The 18,729-nt window shown below is 37.8% G+C and overlaps 1 protein-coding gene across 2 annotated transcripts in view; it reads left to right on the top strand.

Moving 5' to 3' along the window:
- The window catches only part of SH3YL1 (SH3 and SYLF domain containing 1), a 43,903-nt gene that overhangs the window by 16,705 nt on the left and 8,469 nt on the right, over positions 1–18,729 (top strand). Inside the window, exons 5-9 of one of the 2 annotated variants that reach the window (XM_061989993.1) lie at positions 316–428; positions 3,695–3,823; positions 4,528–4,672; positions 5,343–5,415; positions 5,724–5,780. In XM_061989993.1, coding sequence (XP_061845977.1) covers positions 316–428; positions 3,695–3,823; positions 4,528–4,672; positions 5,343–5,415; positions 5,724–5,780 — 517 coding nt within the window. Of the gene's footprint in view, positions 1–315; positions 429–3,694; positions 3,824–4,527; positions 4,691–5,342; positions 5,416–5,723; positions 5,781–18,729 lie in introns of both variants that reach the window. The other variant, XM_061989992.1, reaches the window with a different exon arrangement.

Raw genomic sequence — 18,729 nt, 5'->3', positions numbered from 1 at the left:
AAAACAAATCAGTAAAATTTCATTTAAAAAGTAGGTGAAAGGATTTTTAGTCTCAAAATACCTTGCAGAAAAAGAATAAACTGTGTTGTGACATTTTTTTCAAAAGAATCCTTTACAAGAAAGGAAATAATTCTCTGAAAGAATGAGAGATTCTTACTTGAATTAAAACCTTGATAAATCTGGAGCCAGTTTTCGTTTGTGGAAGGGACTATCTCCCATACTCCCACCTGTTTTCCTACAAAACATAATTTTCTTCTTCTGTGCCATTCTAATTTATTCATTAAAAACATAATACTTATATTTGATATTTTATAGGTTTCAGACTTAGTGATTATATTGAATCATGAAAGAGCAGTAGAAGCTTTTGCCAAAGGAGGGAATCTTACACTTGGAGGAAATCTTACTGTAGCAATTGGACCTCTGGGGAGGTGAGTAAAATATTTTCCTAATGTGAGGTAGATTTAAATATGGGATAGAATTAAATATGGAAGATTGTTTTTAAAGCTGTGTATAAACATTAAGTGGTTAAGCCTGCTTGCTGTGAAGGATGAGGTGATATAATCACTGAACAACTTGGAAGGGACCTGCTTCATCAGGGAGGTTAAACTAGATTATTTCTAAAGGTCCCTTCCAACCCTTACCATTCTATGATTCTCTGACCTTGCAAGATCTTCAGGCCAACTCCCTGCTTAAAGCAAGGTCTATAATGGCTTCAGATCTGGTTGCTCAGGACTTTTATTCCAGTTGGGTCTTGAAAGCCTCCAAAGACGACTTAGGCTCTCTGCGCAATCTGTTCTACTCTTGCTATCTTATGGCAAAAAGTTTTACCTTCCACTGAGTCAAAACATTTATTGTTTCAATTTATGTCCATAGCTTTTTATCCTTACACCATACACTGCTCTGAACAACCTGGCTTTGTGTTCTTGATGGTGTCATGGTTTTGGCCCATCTGGGAACAAAGAACCACAGGCAGCTGCTTGCTCACTTCTCCTGACAGCACAGGGACCAGAAAAGTAACTGAGGGCCTTTGAAACTTACTAAGGATAGAGAGGACTCACTCACCACTTACAGTGCCAGGCAAAACAGACAAGGCTACTCAACTTGGAGAAGAAAATTAAACTTAATTTAATCTACCACCAACCAAAACCAGAAAACAACGGAGTGGGATGATGATGAAGAGCACAAGCAGCCTTTTAAGACCACCTTCTCCCTACCCCTCCTCTCTTCCCAGGCTTAGTCACCTGATCCTGGTATCTTTACCTCCTCCCAGCCCTGAACAGCACAGGGTGCCAGGCAATGGGGATGTCAGTCAGTCCTTTCCTGATGGTTTCTACCGTTTGTCTCTCCTCAAGGCCAACAGACTCCTCACTGGTCCCAGGCCAGGCAGCCCTGCACAGGCTGCTCTGACGTGTTCATCCTCAGGGCTGCAGCTCCTCTCTGCCTCTTGTGTGGGTCTCTGCAGCCCACAGGCTCTTCAGCATGGCCTACACCATGACCACCTCCTCACACAGTCTCCTGCCCATCTGGGCACAATCATACCCCTGGTATGGGATCCTCACTATATTCAGTCACTCCCTTATGTTCCTGTAACAGGATGTAGAGAAGTCTCCGGTCCAGCACCCCACCTCCCATCCTCCCTTGCTGACTATGGGATTCAGGTGGTCACTTCCATCTTATCCCATTTTTCCACCTCTCCCGCACTACAGATTTCCCTTCTTAAATAGTGATGGCAGAGGCACTAGATTGGCCCAGCCAGGCAGGAGGTGGGTCCCACTGAGAACTGGGAGATATTTCAAGAACTTATTGGGACCAGCACTGCAGCTCCCTCCCCCTCTCACCAAGCAAAAAGCAACTCCACACAAACCCATCACAGATGGCTTCTTTACAGACACTTGAATGCTGCTGTTAAGTTCACCCTAAGTCTTCTCTAGGCAAACCAAGCCCAATTGGCTCAGACTCTGCTCATGAGACGTGCACGTTTATGCTTTTTTTTTATAATGAAGTTTTTCTATCTTTTTTTTCATCTTTTCTGACAAAAATAGGATAGGATGATAGCTATTCCACAGATGAGTTATCTTTGGATCAGAGGAGGGTAGTGTATGTCATCTGCCTTGCAAAAGCGTTCAGTATGCTGTCCAGCAACATCTCTGTGTCCAGACATTGTGGCCTAGGTGTCAGGGCAAGGCAGACTGGCAAATAGGTGAAAAACCAGATCATTGGGTTTGAGGAATGGTGGTAAATGTTTAGTGTTGTACTTAGAAGCCAGGTTTCTGTGGATTCCTCAGGAGACTCGTCTGGGACCACTCCTGCTTGATATTTCTCTCAGTGACTCAGAAGAGCAGATGCAAAATAACATCTTCAGGTTTGTGGATGACACCAAATTGGGGAGCACAGCCAATACAGTTTAGAGTAGGGCCACTATTCAAAGCAATGGACCTAGAGAGTGTAGAGGAAAGATCAAGCAGGAAACCTCATGAAGTTCAACAATGACAAATGCTAAATTCTGCACCCTCAATTGGATGAAACCTCTGCATTTTATGTAGGCAGAGCCTGCCAGGCTGGGTAGCTGCTCAATTGAGAAAGTACCAGTGTTGATATACTTGAAAGATTTGATGGAGAAAGATCCCAGTGTTGATGTGAGGGACTGCATCAACAGAGCTGTAACCAGTACATAGGGGAAATGATTGTTCCCCTTTACTTGGTGCTTTGTAGGCTGTGCCTAGAATAGTGTGTCCAATTTTGGCCTTACAGTGCAAGAAAGGTGTCTATAAACTTGAGTGTGTGCAGCAAACACTGCTACTACCAAAACAGCCAGAGACATGGAGCACATGAATGATGGATCTGGAGGAGCTCAGCTTATTTAACCTGATGAGAGAAGACTTTGATGTCTTCTAAGATGCTGCATTCCCAACAGAGGATCACCAAGAAGACACTCCCCAATTTTTCACTAAGGACCATGTCAAGAGAGTGAGAGATAGTAGTCATAAGTTGAAAAAAAGAGGATTCTGACTGCATATGGGGAAAAAAAATCAACATGAATACAATATTGCACTGACACAGGTTGCTCAGAGTTTCTGTGAAATTATATCATTAGAGGTCTTCAAGAATCAGCTAGACAAAGCTCGAGCAACCTGATCTTAATTTGATGTTGAATGCATTTTGAGCAGTAGCTTGGACTGCCTGAAGTATTTTTAAACCTAATATATGGGATTCTGTGTAGGACAAAAGTTGAATTCTTCCAATTCTGTTGAGGTCTGATAATTCTTATTCAAATTCTTATTTGAATTATTTTGTGCTGTTTTGGGCACCATAAGATCAAGGAAGATTTGGATATCTTGAATTGAGTTCTAAGTTACTGTAAAAATAATCAAATAATTTTAAAACATGGTTAAAACATGGATTAATCATTTTTCAAACTTCTGAATGCAGGAGGAGATCTAACATGAATTATTCATATAAAGCAACATTGCTCTGTGCTTCAGAGGAAACCTTATCAAAATAGTTATTTACTTTTTCATGGTCCTGTCTGAAATACAAACCAAAAATGGATTTCAAGTCTGACCCACTTGAATATATTCAGTAGAATTTGTAAGAACAGATCAAAGGGAAACTTGCTGACTTTTGGTAGGATTTTATTCAAGAAACAGTTGCTGTTTATGTTGACGAATGTCAACCAAAACGTTTTTCCTTCTAGAAACTTAGAAGGGGATGTTGCCCTTAGAAGCTCTGCTGCTGTCTATACTTACTGCAAGTCTCGAGGATTGTTTGCAGGTGTATCACTGGAAGGAACTTGTTTAATTGAAAGAAAAGAAACAAATCGCAAGTAAGTTGTTTTCAAAACTAGAAGATTCCGTGAAGCTGTAGTGGCAAAATGAACTAGGAGACATGGAATTTGGAACTAGGGTTTATTGTAAGGACATACTATGCTGAGTTTAGAGTTTCTTGACGGGCAGGGTTTCTTCAATTTAGACAACAGATATTGAGATGATGTTGAATAGCTAGAGATTATATACTTATGACTTGTTGACCTTGATTAGCCACCAAATGCCAACCAAGCTATTCTGTCACTCCTCCTCCTCCTCAACAGCATGAAATGAGAAGGAATATATCACTCTCATGGATTGAGATAACAGAAGGGAGATCACTTACCAATTACTGTCTCAAGCAAAACAAATAAAATTGACATGGGGAAATTAATTTAATCTATTGTCAGTAATAAGAGAATAGGATAATAAGAACAAATCTAAAAAAAAACCACCTTTGCCTCCCATCAACCTTGACTCAACTTCACTCCCCGCTTTTCTACCTCCTTCTCCCAAGCTACCCAGGGGGACAGGGAATGAGAGCTGTCCCCAGTTCATCACGCATTGACTCTTACTCCCCTTTCTCCTCAATCTTTCCTTGCTCCAGCATAGGGTGAAGCCAGTAGAGTTGGGGAGATAGGGACAATGTTTGCACAAGATGAATTTATCTAGACATTGAAATGTACTTATGATCAAATACCTCATATGTTTTCTCCTGTATCAGGTTTTATGGGCAGGATATTCGTGCTAGTGCCATCTTGCTTGGTGATGTGCCTTTTCCTGCTCAAGCAGATGATCTTTATGAAATTCTAGCATCATTCACTGAAGTCTATGAAAATGAAGAACAAAGAAATAATCCAGGAAAAGCTGTAAGGGAACAAAGAAGGGTTTGTGCACTTCTTTTTCACATGGGCTTTTTCTGTTGTTGAACTGTTCCTAGTCAGTGGTAATGTTGATGTTCATGTGGCATTCCTAACTTCTTCATTGGAAGTTTAAAGGCATAACACTTCTGGAGATACTGCATGTGAGTAATACAGTTATTCAAGGATTTCCCTGTTGGACTTTTCTGGACAAGAATGTTGCTGGTTTTGCTTTGCGTCCTCCAGCATAACAAAGTATGTCCTGTTTTTTTTATAATAGCCAAAATAAAATCTGAGATGATGATTAGAAACGTTTCTTCAACTATTCCTAGTTAAGTTAATCTGCAAATAATGAGCATACCAGGTTTTATGGGGATGCTCTTCATTTTTCTACATTTTCTGCTTTCCATTCAATATAGTCACATTTACAATGTAATACTGACTGTAAAAGATGTTTTCTTGTAGATGTTGATGGTACTGATAGACATTTACTTTCATCTTTGTTAAACTCATGGTGAATTACTGTAAAGAGCTTTATGAGTTCTTTAGTGTGTTTCCTGAGTTCATATGATTTCAGTGGAGAGAGAGTGAGGTTGGGATTTTTTCAGTATAACTTGACATACCTCTAGATTCTATTTCCATGTGACGCAACCTTTTTATAAAAATTTGTACATTTTAGGTAAATGGCCCACCTGCTAGACCGTCATCAAGACCAGAGCCACCTAAACCCACTGTCAGACCAACACCACCAGGTTAAAAACATATTGATAATGATTATTGCTCTAATTTTATATAAAGAAAAAAATAAAACTAATGAGTGTTATGCAATTAGTATAGTGATAGCTGTCTCTCTAGAAATACTTTTCTATTTGTCCTTCGTTGGGCAAATACTGTTGGAATAGTGCCATGAGTGATGGAGTAAAGGGTTTGTTGGTTTGTTTTGTAGCAGATTTACTATAGAAATAGTGTATACTATTTAATGTGTATTAGAAAAGCAGTATATGAAATATAACTATATATATTAATATGTCATATAACTTGCTACTTTATTCTTTTTCAGCTAAGAAGAATACTAACAAACTTTATCCTGAACTTCCAAGTAACTATGCGTCTGTGGGTAAGTGCTAGGCTTACATATATTTTATTAATGGAGTCCAAGAAGTCCTAGAACTTCTTTGGAAAACATCTAACTAGATGAGGTGCTGCTAGATGGTTTAGTTTAGTGATGAGCCTAGCAGTGTGAGGTTAGTGGGTGGACTCAGTCATCTTAAATGTCTTGTCCAACGGTAATGATTCTATTTTTAGGTCTGGCTGTATGTATTTTTCTTTCCTGTCTGTCTGTTAAAATGAGATTCAGGTCTTTTATGCTCTCTTGAAAATATTTCATAAATGTGAGTCTTATTTTCTGGCTTTACATTCCAACAATGATGTTATTCTTCTGAACAACAAGTTAGTTTTATTCAGTGAACTTGAAAAATGCACTGAAAGTAATAAAACTGCTCTGCATTACCACCTAATTGAAGTGAAAAAGGAAGCTGATATAACAAACGTGTTTTGAGGTCCTTATGCAAGATACTGTAACTCCTGTTTTAATTAAAAAGTTCTTCCACAGGTCATATCTGGTTATGCTGGTGTAAACGCAGATTTCTGTTGCAGTTGTACTCCTTCAAGTTTTTGTATTGAGTTGAGGTAACTTTGCATTATGCTACAAAGATACTACTTGTTAATTGTTCTACCATGTTTAAAGCAGTTGCAGCTCTGACAGGTGAATCTTACTCTGTAGTACTCACAATATAACTCAAGAAAAAAATGTATATTATATATAATATATACTATATATATTATATTTATATATAATAAAATTGATTATGTTATTTAGCTGCTACAGTGTTTTCTTCCACCAGAAGTCTCATCTGTTGATGTGACTTAGGCACATCAGAAACTTCCCAAAAAATAAGATTTGCTAGTACTTTGTAGGACCTATGAATGATGACTCTAGTCATTTGTACTCAGTAGCAGTCATCCAAAAAGGAAGAAAAATTGGACATCAAAACTAAACTTTAAAGTGAGTCTTTAAAAAATCCTGACCAACTAAGAAGAGGTTTCAAAAGCAGTAAGGAACATAAAGGGAACATTCTTCTATTCAGGTGCAAGTGACAATGAAAAAAATCTGCCAGCTTTCAGAATTTTTTTAAATCAAAATGCAGATTCAAACAGTTTACTACTGAGGATCCATAATGATTTCTAGCAGTACACAAGCTACACATCTTAGAGAACTGTAAGAGGCAGTAGAATCTTGTGTAAATGATACTTTCTGCAAGAAATATTGTCTCATGGTAATTTTGTTTTTTACTTTACAAGCTTGGCATGATATATTTTGCTCTCTACTACAGACTGTATTTCTATAGGCAACAGTTCAAATGTTATCTGAAGCCACAGATGTACTGTATGTTTCTAAAGGCTAAAGAATGACAGAATCACTGGGTCTTAAGGGTTGGAAGGGACATGGAAAGATCATCTAGTCCAACCCCTCTGCCACAGTAGGACCACCTAGAGGAGTAGGTCATCAAAATTCCAGATGGAGAGCATTATCCCAGCTTCCCCCACTGCTTCTCAAGGCCTTTGCAGTGCAGATCCCTCCTCCAACACAGCTCAGTGTGCAGCAGAGCAGACCAAACCTTTGTTCTAATCACAAGGAAAAATCAAGGTTGGAGTCAGGTCCCCTGAGTGTCTCAATACAGTAGCTTACTTGCACGTTGATAGGAGGCTTGGAAAGAGTTGCAATGTCTTTTACATCCATTACAAATGGTGTTATTAATGCTGGGTGATGGCATAGAAGGAGCCTTCAGGCCATACCTTCTGTCAGTAATCTCTTCCTGCCTGTTTATAGTCCAGATGATTTGAACAGAGCTGCCTAGTAGCTATAGGTCACGTTAGACAATCCTTATTGCAGGATTAGGATGGTGCAATGGATGTTCTATGGGGATCTTAAAAAAAAAAAAAAGAAAAAGCGGGGGCTCTTTTGAGTTCTCCAGGTTAAAAAGAAAAGTTTTTTGATGAATAATAGAAGAGTTCCTGAAACTGGTGGTGCAGGTGTAGTTTTTGATGTTGAGCAACAAGCTTGTCTGGGTCACCAGCAGTAAGGACTTGCTTTTGAGTGGGGAATGGGGAGATTGGCATTGTGTTCTGAGGCTCTGGGTTTTCCAACAGGTACAGTAGCTGTAGAAAGATTGGAAAGTTAATTTTTGCCATGAGATACAAAAAGAGATAGATTTGTGGATGAAACATTTTTAATTATTTTGTGTGGACCTGAATTATCTGCATAGGTAATATAATATAACGTGTTTCAAGTGCAAGAAGAACCTTAAATGAAAAACATGTTTTTCTGAACTGATAATGTGATACTTGAACTCAGGATGCAAGTAGATTTGTTTTCATGTAACTGAGTAATACTTAAGGTAATGCGTTTAATGGAAAATAAGGTTTGGTAATGCTTCAAAATGTTTGCAGAAATATGGAAATACTACAAGTTTTACTTTAAAAAATAATAATATGTAGAGACCTTTTACAGTTCTGGAAAAAAAAAACCAAACAAACAAATACCTGATACAAGTTATTGTGATTCAGTGAAGTACATTGTTTCAACAGTAGTACTGATTTTCCTGGAGACTGTTCAGATAAAGAAATTAGATTTGTTTCTGAGGATGAACGTTTATACCTTCTCCCCTACTAGGATTAGAGATTTGCAGCTTCATTTTTCTCCTTGTCTCCTTTGTGTTGTACAATCTAGTAAAAAGCCTGAGTAGTCCTTCCAAGTTTGATACCCATGATCTAGCTTTGCTGGATAAAAGGTTTCTGCAGAGTTTTGTACTGCATCTGTAATATGTAACCATGATTTTTTGTGGTGCCCAAGTACTAGTTTTGGGGTTCTTTGGGAGATTTGGTTTGGTGGGGTTTTTTAGAGACATTAGGTTCATAATTTGTTACACCGGAATATCTAATCCTAGGTATTAGTTTTTTCATTAGTGTTATAATTTCTGATTATACCTCCTTGGGGCTCTGCCATGGAGCAGCAAATAACCAGAAATGTAAATAAATGGTTACTTGACTCACCTATCTATCTTAATTTGCTGAATACAACACTGAAAACATTAGAATTATGTGTTTTCCCAACTGAGCTGGTAGCAGCAGGAGTAGCGATCTGTTCATAAAAGCAGGAGCTGGGTTAAAGAATGTTGGTGAGAACTGAGTCATTAAAAGGCAACTTGTTCAAGATCAGAAGTCAGATACTTTTTCAATTTTTCTTCAGCTCAACTAATCAGAAATGTTTGGAAAAGAGTAATTTAGAATTGCTGAGATGCTGAAGCAATCAGGAAACAAACTTGAGGCAGGAATGGGGTTGAAAATACAAAAATAAAAATTTCTTACAGACACTTTTATTTCACTATTCAGTCACAATTATCAGAAATCATCATGGACTTAAGTTCTCTGGCCTTGACAGCTTGCTTAGGGTTACATTCTGCTTCCGCTCAGCAATGTGTTCCATTTCAGGAATGTTAGAGCGAGAGAATGAGTCTGTGGCTACAGTACCGTAAGATAAAATGCTTATTGGAAACACAGAAGCTGTTCTTTTTATAACAGTGTAAGTTGTAATTTGGAGAAAGTAATGATGCTCTTTGCATCTTTTAAGCTGTCTCATGATTTGCTTAAGAAACTCATAAGAACATGTGCCTGTAAAGCCTAAGTATTTGACGAGGATTTTTTTTAGATTTCTTTCAGAAACACTGGCTTTCTGCCTTCCACAAGTACTTGAACTAAATGTACATTTTTAATTTACTTTTATCTTGGGGAAAATGTGTGGCTGCTTCTGAGCTCTCATTGAACTCTTAAGACTGTTGTGCATGAATACATCAACCCAAACCTGATTACAGTAAAACCTAAAAAGAACCCTGAACAAACAAACAATTATAACTATTTTTTTTTAATGGGAACTTTTAATTTTTAAAATTAACTAATAAGTTGTTAGTGTCCCTTAGACATATATTAGTATTCTTGCACCCTAGTAGAGGTGCTACATTCAGTCTACTTTTGAAGACACAGAGACAGATGATAAATTTGTCACCATTTTTAAGAAGCTTAATAAAGCTCCCTTCCTTCAATGATGATTTGAGTTATTTGTAAACTCATTATTAAAACTTGATGCCTTCCGATATGGTTTTGCAACTTCTAGACCATGAGAAGGGAGATCTTATTAACATTTACAAATATCTAAATTTTGGGTATCAGGAAGTTGGGGCATCCCTTTTTTCTATAGTATCTAGCAACAGGACAAGGGGTAATGGGATGAAGCTGGAACACAAAAAGTTCCACTTAAATATAAGAAAAAACTATTTCACTGTTCAGGTGAGGGAGCAGTGGCACAGGCTGCCCAGAGGGGTTGTGGAGTCTCCTTCCTTGGAGGTCTTCAAGAACTGCCTGGACATGTTCCTATGTGATCTGATCTAGGTGACCCTGCTTCTGCAGGGGGATTGGACTAGATGATCTCTAAAAGTCCCTTCCAACTACTGTCATTCTATGATTCTATGTTTGTTGTGGCTTCCTTCACTACATTAAGGAGCCCTTTCTTACTCAGAGGGGGTTTTTTGTTCCCCTCTTGTTCCCATTGAGACACTTTTCCTGTAATTGAATCACCTTTTGATCTTTTTTATTTTTCTTGATCTTTCTTTTGATTGCGAAGCAGATTGATGAGCTCTTTGCCGTAAGTCATTTTCCCTTTCCTCACAAATTTTAAGTAGTGCTGCAAATAGCAAATTCTGAGATGTGGGCTCATTGAGATCAATAAGATTTGGGCTTCTCAAAACCATAATGAATTTTGACAAACTCTGGTCTCCACCTTTTTATTATTTATTTTATTCCTGTATTTATTTTTACATTATTGCATATTGCTATTCTGTGTTAAAACAATCAAAACAATATCACACTTTTTAGTTTATATTAACTAAGTGCCTCTCTCAGAGTTGCTGCTCTTCAGGGTTATGGTTCTGCAGGAGTCAGGTTTGGCCCAATTCTTTATAATTTCAGAAATGTCGTGATTTAAACCCAGCCAGCAACTAAGCCCCACACAGCTACTCACTCACACTTATCTCTCCCAATTGGAGAATCAGGAAAAAAAAGTATAACTTCTGAGTTGAGATTAGAACACTTCAATAATTGAAATAAAATATAAGTATCTAATAATAATAGTAATGAAAAGGAAGATAACAAGAGAGGGAAATAAAACCCAATTGCTTGGCACCTCTTGACTGATGCCCAGTCAGTCTTCAAGCAGCCATCTGCCCCTCCCAGACAACTCCCTCCAGTTTGTATATAAGGCATGACATCCTATGATATGGAATAGCCCTTTGACTGCTTTAGAGTCAGCTGTCTTGACATTGAGTCAGCTGTCCTACCAGGATGCATTTCCTTAGTGACTTGAGGTATGTGGACCTGCTTGAGCAGGGGGGTTGGACTAGATGATCTTTAGAGGCCCTTTCCAACCCCTACTATTCTGTGATTCTGTCCGGGGTGTTTCCCTTCCCAGTTTCTTGTGCCTCTCGACCTTCTTGCTGGCAGGACATGAGAAGCTAAAAAATCTTTGACTTGGTATAAAGACTATGCAGCAACAACTAAAACATAAGTGTGTTATCAACACTGTTCTCATACAAAATCCCAAAACCAGCCCTGTACCAGCTACTTGGGGAGAAAATTAACTCTATCCCAGCCAAAACCATGACAGGAGATGATCTCAGTGTTTGGTTCAGTAATGTATGAATGCCAGATGGTTCAATAGATCTATGAAAATTTCTTTGCTGTAGTAATTCCAAGACAGATTTTCATGCCTCCAGAAATGTATTTTTTCAAGGAAACTTGAGGATCTGTATGTGAATTTCTTTTTTTTGTTGTTTTAGTACATTATGTGGGGTTTTTGTGGCCAGTTAAAAACAGCATTAACTTAGTGTTAGCTGAGCCACCACAATTACATGGACTAAGATTTTGTAGACTCCTTCTGAGATTCAAAGCTATAAAAAAAAGAGAAAAAAAAACCAAAAAACTGTTTTTCAGCTCTCTGAGGGCAATAACAGAATTTTTACTTGTAGCTTCACCTTCCATTTCAGTTTCCATCTGATTTATGATTATGTTAGTTTTAGAGCTACTAAGCTGTGGGAGAATACTGATCAAATTCAGGGAAAGAGACAAAATATAATGTAGAAAGTGGACATCATTGTAGCTGTCTCTGCATTAATTAGTACCTCTAGTTACATGTACTCTGAGCTCGTTCAAACAGTGTAGTAAAACAATAGAAATTTTAGAGCTACCAGAAAAAAGCATCACTGTGTATGTTTGAAACTTTACAGTAGGCTTGCTTTGCTAAATGTGTATTGAAGCAATCACTTCATTTTTCTGATATGCTTAACTTAGTTTGAACAAAATTAGTATGATTTTAGAACCACTCAAGTTTAACTATCAGGTATGCACTTCCACATTTAGAAATATTCACTGACAGAAAAAAGGTCTGGCAATGAAATTGTAAAGAGATATGAGTGTGCCCAAATCTCCTCTTGATGAGTGACTTTTGACTTGAGCTTTTTTTTTTTTTGAATGAATGAAGACTCGACACCACAATAGTAAAATAAAAGTATTTTGTCCATTTTGGAGAGTAACATTCATACTCTGTTCTTGATGTCAGAAAGTATATGCTTAAAGTGTGTCTGTCTAGAATATTCTTAGCGTTGCAATTTTTCCTTCTTTCTGTCTGTTCTGGATCAAGGTGGTTTAAAACGGTCATCATTTTGAAGATTCATTTGCCAACTTGAATTGTAGTAAAAATTGATCAAAAGCTTTTAACTTCTAGTTAAGTAAGAATATAAAGCTGGGTTTGTATTGTGGTACTGTCATAGTCCTGGAAGGAAGAAGGAATAAAAAAACTGTTGGTTTTAAGGATGGAGGAAGACTCCGTGGTTCACAGTAAGGGGAAAAATGCATTTTGTCTTTAAACTAGAAATGCAATCTTTCATGGAAACTTGAAACATCTGACACACCAGAAGGCTGTGCTGCCATGTGATGAGACCTGGTTAGGCTGGAGAGTTTGGCAGAGAGAAATGTAATGAAATTCAACAAGGGCAAGTGTAGAGTCTTGCATCTGGGAAAGAATAACCCCTTGTACCAGTACTGGTTGGAGAATGAGCTGTTAGAGAGTAGTGTAGGGGAAAGGGACCTAGGGGTCCTGGTGGGCAGCAGGATGAGCATGAGCCAGCAATGTGCCCTCATGGCCAAGAAGGCCAATGGCATCCTGGGATGTATTAGAAGGACTGTGGGCAGTAGGTCGAGAGAGGTTCTCCTCCTCCTCTACTCTGCCCTTGTGAGACTACAGCTGGAATATTGTGTCCAGTTCTGGGCCCCTCAGTGCAAGAAGGACAGAGGACTACTGGAGAGAGTTCAGAACAGGGCCAAAAAGATGAGTAAGGGAGCGGAGCATCTCCCTTATGATGAAAAGTTGAGGGAGCTGGGGCTCTTCAGCTCGGAAGAGACTGAGGGGTGACTTTAATGTTTACAAATATGTAAAGGGTGGGTGTCAGGAGGATGGAACCAGGCTTTTCTCAGTGACGTCCAATAATAGGACAAGGGGCAATGGGTATAAGCTGGAACACAAAAGGTTCCAAAGAAATACAAGGAGGAATTTCTTCCTTGAGGGTGATGGAGCACTGGAACAGGCTGCCCAGATGAGTTATGGAGTCTTCCTCTCTGGAGACATTCAAAACCCACCTTGACAAATCCCTTTGTGACCTACTCTAGGTGGCCCTACTGTGGCAGGGGGGTTGGACTAGATGATCATTTGACTCCCTTCCAGCCCTTGAGATTCTGTGATTTATTTATGTCACCGAGACTGGCTGATATTTCAGAAATGATGGCCTGGAGTAATTTTCATAGACATTACACTGTACACTTTTAACAGTCTATTCATTAATGGGCATAATTGAGCTTGGAGATAAATAGAATAATTTGATCTACCTGATGGAGTGCTGATAAAAGAAGCTGTTCTTACAACTGAATTTCTTATACTTTCCTGTGATGTTTCTGTGCTGTTACTCATTCCTTGTAAATAAGGATGTCAACTGGTTAATGAAATTGTTCTCCTGTTGTGTGTCTTCATGGGGAAGTGGAGAAGCAACTAAAAGATACTGATTTCAGTAATTAACTGAAAATTGTATAAAATCATTAAAATAACAAACATATAAACTCAGACGTGTGTGCATTTCTTTAGGTACTGTGAATGTGTGCTGTGTATCTGAATTTAAAAAAAAGATGACTTTTCATTCCTCAGGTCATTAATTACTCCTTTTCCAAGAAAGGCAGACATTTGCTGCAGGATCAAGTAGAACTATTTACATTGTAAGCAAGGACCTTCATCAAGCTGTGCAGTAATCTGTTCCTTCTGTACTATAATTTGAGAGGAACTCTAGCAGATTATAAACTGTAAGTCAGTAAAACAATGTACTCACAGCTCAATGTGACTAGATTTGTGGTTTAGAGTATTTTTTGTAAAGCAAGATATGTGACGTATCTGTCATAGTCCTTCATGACATTAACTAATTCAGTAAACACAAAGAAGTTAAAGACTTGGAAAGTAACTAAAGTACCTTGTTTGTTTGTTTTTAAGAGTTGGTCTATTTTTGTGGCTTTCATGGCAAAGCTTGTGACATGCTTATATTTAGTTACTGGAAAAATAAAGCATCCATCTGGTGATCTCCCCTAGTACTAATTTTCTTACTGTTATGAGCTCTTTCTTAATACTAACCGAACCCAGGAAATCCCAGGAAATTATTTCTGGGACTATTTTTATCCCTGATTCACTTTTACTAGGATTGTACTTGTGTGAATGTAATAAGTCAGATAATCAAGCTGCTTATGGCTTTTGTGGCAAGCTGAGAGGAAAATATGCAGGATGTGGGACTTTACTGGTCATATTGAAACAAAGAACTCACATATAATCAGCTAACTCAAAATAAAAGAAGGCACAGAGAGATTGAGGTCAGATGTGCTAGGATGAAATTGGGGTCTTTCTCATGTGTGCATGCATCAGCAGAGAGCTGTTACGCTAAATACAAACCAAATATACTGGCATGTGGAACAGTAATTTTTCTAGACCTTTTGTAATGGTGTGGAACAAAAATTAATAAATTAGAGCTAAATCATAGGAAAAATCTCAGTGCAATCTATGCTTATTTTTGAAGTGTAGAGAACCATTATGGTGATAATTGTGATTCACAGCAGTTAATGTAAAATTGTTCACGTGAATGTACAGATATTAAATGCTGTAGGTTAAAATCTTTTGTCTGAGACTCTCATAAAGCACACAGCTTAATCTTTAAGCAGATTTATGAAATATGTGCTTAAAAAGTTATTTCAAACCCGTGTGCTACGTTAGATAGTGTTTTCTTTTTGTATTGTTCAAGTAGTAGGACAAAGGCAAGTTTAAACTGCTTTCATGTCTGTTTATCTACAAAAGCCTTTGGGAGCATGTGGGAGCTTGTGCTTCATTCATACCAATAGAATCCAAACAGAACTTCAAATTACCTCAAGGAACTGATAGATACACATTATTTCCATCCAGACTGAGGCAAAATGCCCTCTGCTTGATTGTCTTGAAGTAAAAGCTAACACTGATCTAGAGTATCAGAGATTGTTTTGCAATAACAGTAGGGTGATACTTTACAGATCTGTCTTGATATCAGGGACAGGAAAATTCACTATCTCTGAAAACTCTGTGTTTGAGAACACTCTGTCTTCCACATAGTCCCCAACACTCCCTGTATCTTTGGTGAGAGGCAGGAAGGGGATGGGAAGAAATGCTGTATATCTGCTCCTTGAAGGATACTGAACGTACTTCATACTGAGTGCTAAGGGAAGACTCAGATAATGCTTTCTTTTCTTTGGGAATTCATTAGTTTTTCCCTGATGGAACAAGCACTTCAAATGCGTTTTTTGTGACCATTGAAATTAAGTTTGATGATTCCCCAAAAAGTGATGTGTTTTCTGTCATAGATGGGCCTGGGGTCCTGTGTCTGCCTTGGCTCTGCTAGTTCAGCTCTACATTGTGCAGATCAAATGGCTGGATATTGCTCATTGAACCAAGAAGGTCATTCACGTTTTGTGGAAAAGCTGTCAGTTCCTGAGTAAGAAAAGGGAGGCCTCGCAAAAATGAATCAAAGGCAGATACTAATAAAAACTAAATTGGCATGACAAACAACTGTTCTAGAAATGCTGTAATAGCCCTTTTCACTTTTACAAAAAGAGTTTAAAGAAACTTCTTATTTGTTCATGGGGAAGTCTAGTAAGGATTTCATTGAGGCTTCTCTGGTTGTATTACACTGGGTTTCTGTTACTCCTTAGTTTAAATACCATATTAGGCATTCTTCACATGCTTTTTTCCTTTTTGTCTCTTTAAGAAGCTCAACTGCAAGTGGTTCTTACTCTCGTGGAAAAGAAGTGAGATATTATTAATTTTTTCATACATTGTGAGACTTACACTCCTCTTCCTCCTTTCTTCTCAGCAATGCATGTTTGTATTCTTAGCAGATCCTTTGCAGTTTAGCAAAGATGATGTCAAAAGAAGATAAAAAATAAGAAAATAGAAAACTCTAAGGAAAAATAGAAGAGAAAAACTTGCTCCGGTGCACAATGTCATATATTGGTCCCTGCCATAAGATTCAAACTATTCCTTAATTCTTCCATCAGTTCTACCATTTGTCAGCTACTACAGAAGGATGAGGAAGAATTTGAAGTTAGTGGTACAGCTCTGGGTATAAGGCAGCAGAGAAAGTTTAGAAGTAATGTTTGTTGCACATTGGACAAATTTGAGTTAGTGTCCAAATCCCATCTGCAAGGCAGAATTTCCTCATACAAGAATGAGAGGATAATTTTTCACAGATGTAATTCATGTAAGCTTCTTCTTTTCAAGGAGCATCTATACATCCAATATTTCTCTTGACCTACAAGCACACACAGCATTGCATCATGTTCATAGAAGTATGAAGTATACTGTCAAAGCCATTCTTACGTTTTAACTGAGAATTGCAGAACTGTTTGCTGTTTCATTTCATGAACTTTATCATAACTCTACTTTTTGGCCAGGCTAATGTAATGAGTGTTCAGCAAACATTGGCCGTGCTAGCCTGGGAAGTGTAACATTACCACAGACTCGGTGATGATGGCAGTCCAAAGTGCTTCATCCTCATGAGGGTGGATGTTGTAGAGTTTGCACAGATCAGTTTAGGCTCTAGTTCATGAGTCTGCTGTTTCTAACTCTTACTGAAGTTGTTATGTGATATAAGATAGATACCCCTTCATATTAAACTACTCAGAGGATACTCACTAGTTTTTTTTACAAAAAACAGTCTCTAAATATTTCTTTTTTTAATGACTTGAAACTTCTTTCTGCTTTTCATCAAAATTTATTCCTGGCAAGATTAAATCAGTTTTGTTTCATGCTTTCCTGTTCTTTAGCTAAAATACTTTTCTGACTTATTCTGGTAGTGGTAACCTCTTTCATTTGTGTTTTGTTCTGTGAAGCTCACTTTCGTTGCCTCTTGAAAACAGGGTTTTTATTCTTGGTCATCCTGTTCGTCACCCAGTTTTAAAGATGTGATGATGATTTCCAGCAGCACTATAAATAAGGCCTTGTGCAATAATATTATTTTGTATGTTTCCTTATGATATACCTCTTTGTCTCATGATTTTATTGTTTTAACCACTTTTTTTCTAACCAGCACACAGTATTTCTCAAGATGTTACCTTAAGAAATTGGCAGACACTCTATAGATTAAAGTTGAGCTTATTACTTTTTTTTTTTACTCTTTTTGTTTGTTTGAGGCTGTAGGTTGTTTCTCAGACTAGGATAAAAACTAAGACTTATATGAGGTGAACTATCACATGTGCCAGTATACACATTAGCAAAACTTTTGAATCTGACAGTACAAAGATTTGAGAAGCAAAATGCAGAGACATTGTACTCAGGTTGGGAGGTTAACTCAGTATGTGTAGAGGAAACATGGAGAAGCTTGTCAACATAAAAAAGAACCACACATCATTCTTAAATCATCAGTTTGACCTGAATAAAGTAGTTCTAAGTTCTCGTTACTGTACTGTACTTTTCAGAATATGAAGGTTATGCATAGCATTGCATCTCAGCTTTCGCAGTATGATTTCAGTACGAGCATTATTTCCATTAATGTAGTCTTGAACATAATAAAGCCCTTGACATTGGTAGTATATTTTACCATTTCAGCTTGAATGAAAATTTGAATGTTTTTTGAGAAGGCAGAAAAATCCAAGAAGTAATCAGCAAAAGTACTGTTACGGAATTGACTCTTGCAAGCAGGAGGTGGGTTTTTTATATCCTAAATATCAAATGCATTCACAGATGCTTGACAAAAAAGGCACTTCTTTAATGCAGAAGCTGAGTGTGCTGAAACAAAGATAGAAAGTATTCCATCAGCAGATGAAGATGATGAGCCAGCATGTTCCCTAGTAGGCCAGAAACTCAAAAACAGTGAAATGTGTTTCATACTGAATGAGTATAATTTGCACAGTAACTTTAAGTATAGTTAGGGCTGTTCCAACCACCAGTGAAACCACTGGTTTTGTTTGCTAGACATGACACTGTTCAGTAGTGACACAAGTTGGTGACATGGAAGCTGCTTTGAAATGGTTCATTTCCAGCTTATGTTGAAGAGGTCAAAAATACTTGAGCCTTTTTCTGGGATTTCTGAGTCTGTTATAAAAGCGTGCATAGTATCTCCATTCCATGTGTGCAGATTTGCTGCTAATGATCAGTTTCTTATCTGTTGATGCTCTGGAGCAAAATTGAGAATACTCTACCTTGAACAGAAAACCTGTGGCTAACTTTGCTTCGTACTGTCTCTAACAACAAGTATGAAACACGGAATAATTTTTCCAGCCACCATTTCTTGTCGAAACAACAGAGTACCGAGTTGAAGTAATACATGATATTTATTCCTGCAATTAAT

The sequence above is a fragment of the Colius striatus genome, chromosome 2 (genome assembly GCF_028858725.1).
Source record: "Colius striatus isolate bColStr4 chromosome 2, bColStr4.1.hap1, whole genome shotgun sequence".
Classification (NCBI taxonomy): domain Eukaryota; kingdom Metazoa; phylum Chordata; class Aves; order Coliiformes; family Coliidae; genus Colius; species Colius striatus.
The sequence above is the reverse complement of the archived record's forward strand: the minus strand, read 5'-3'. Positions and strand labels throughout refer to the sequence as shown.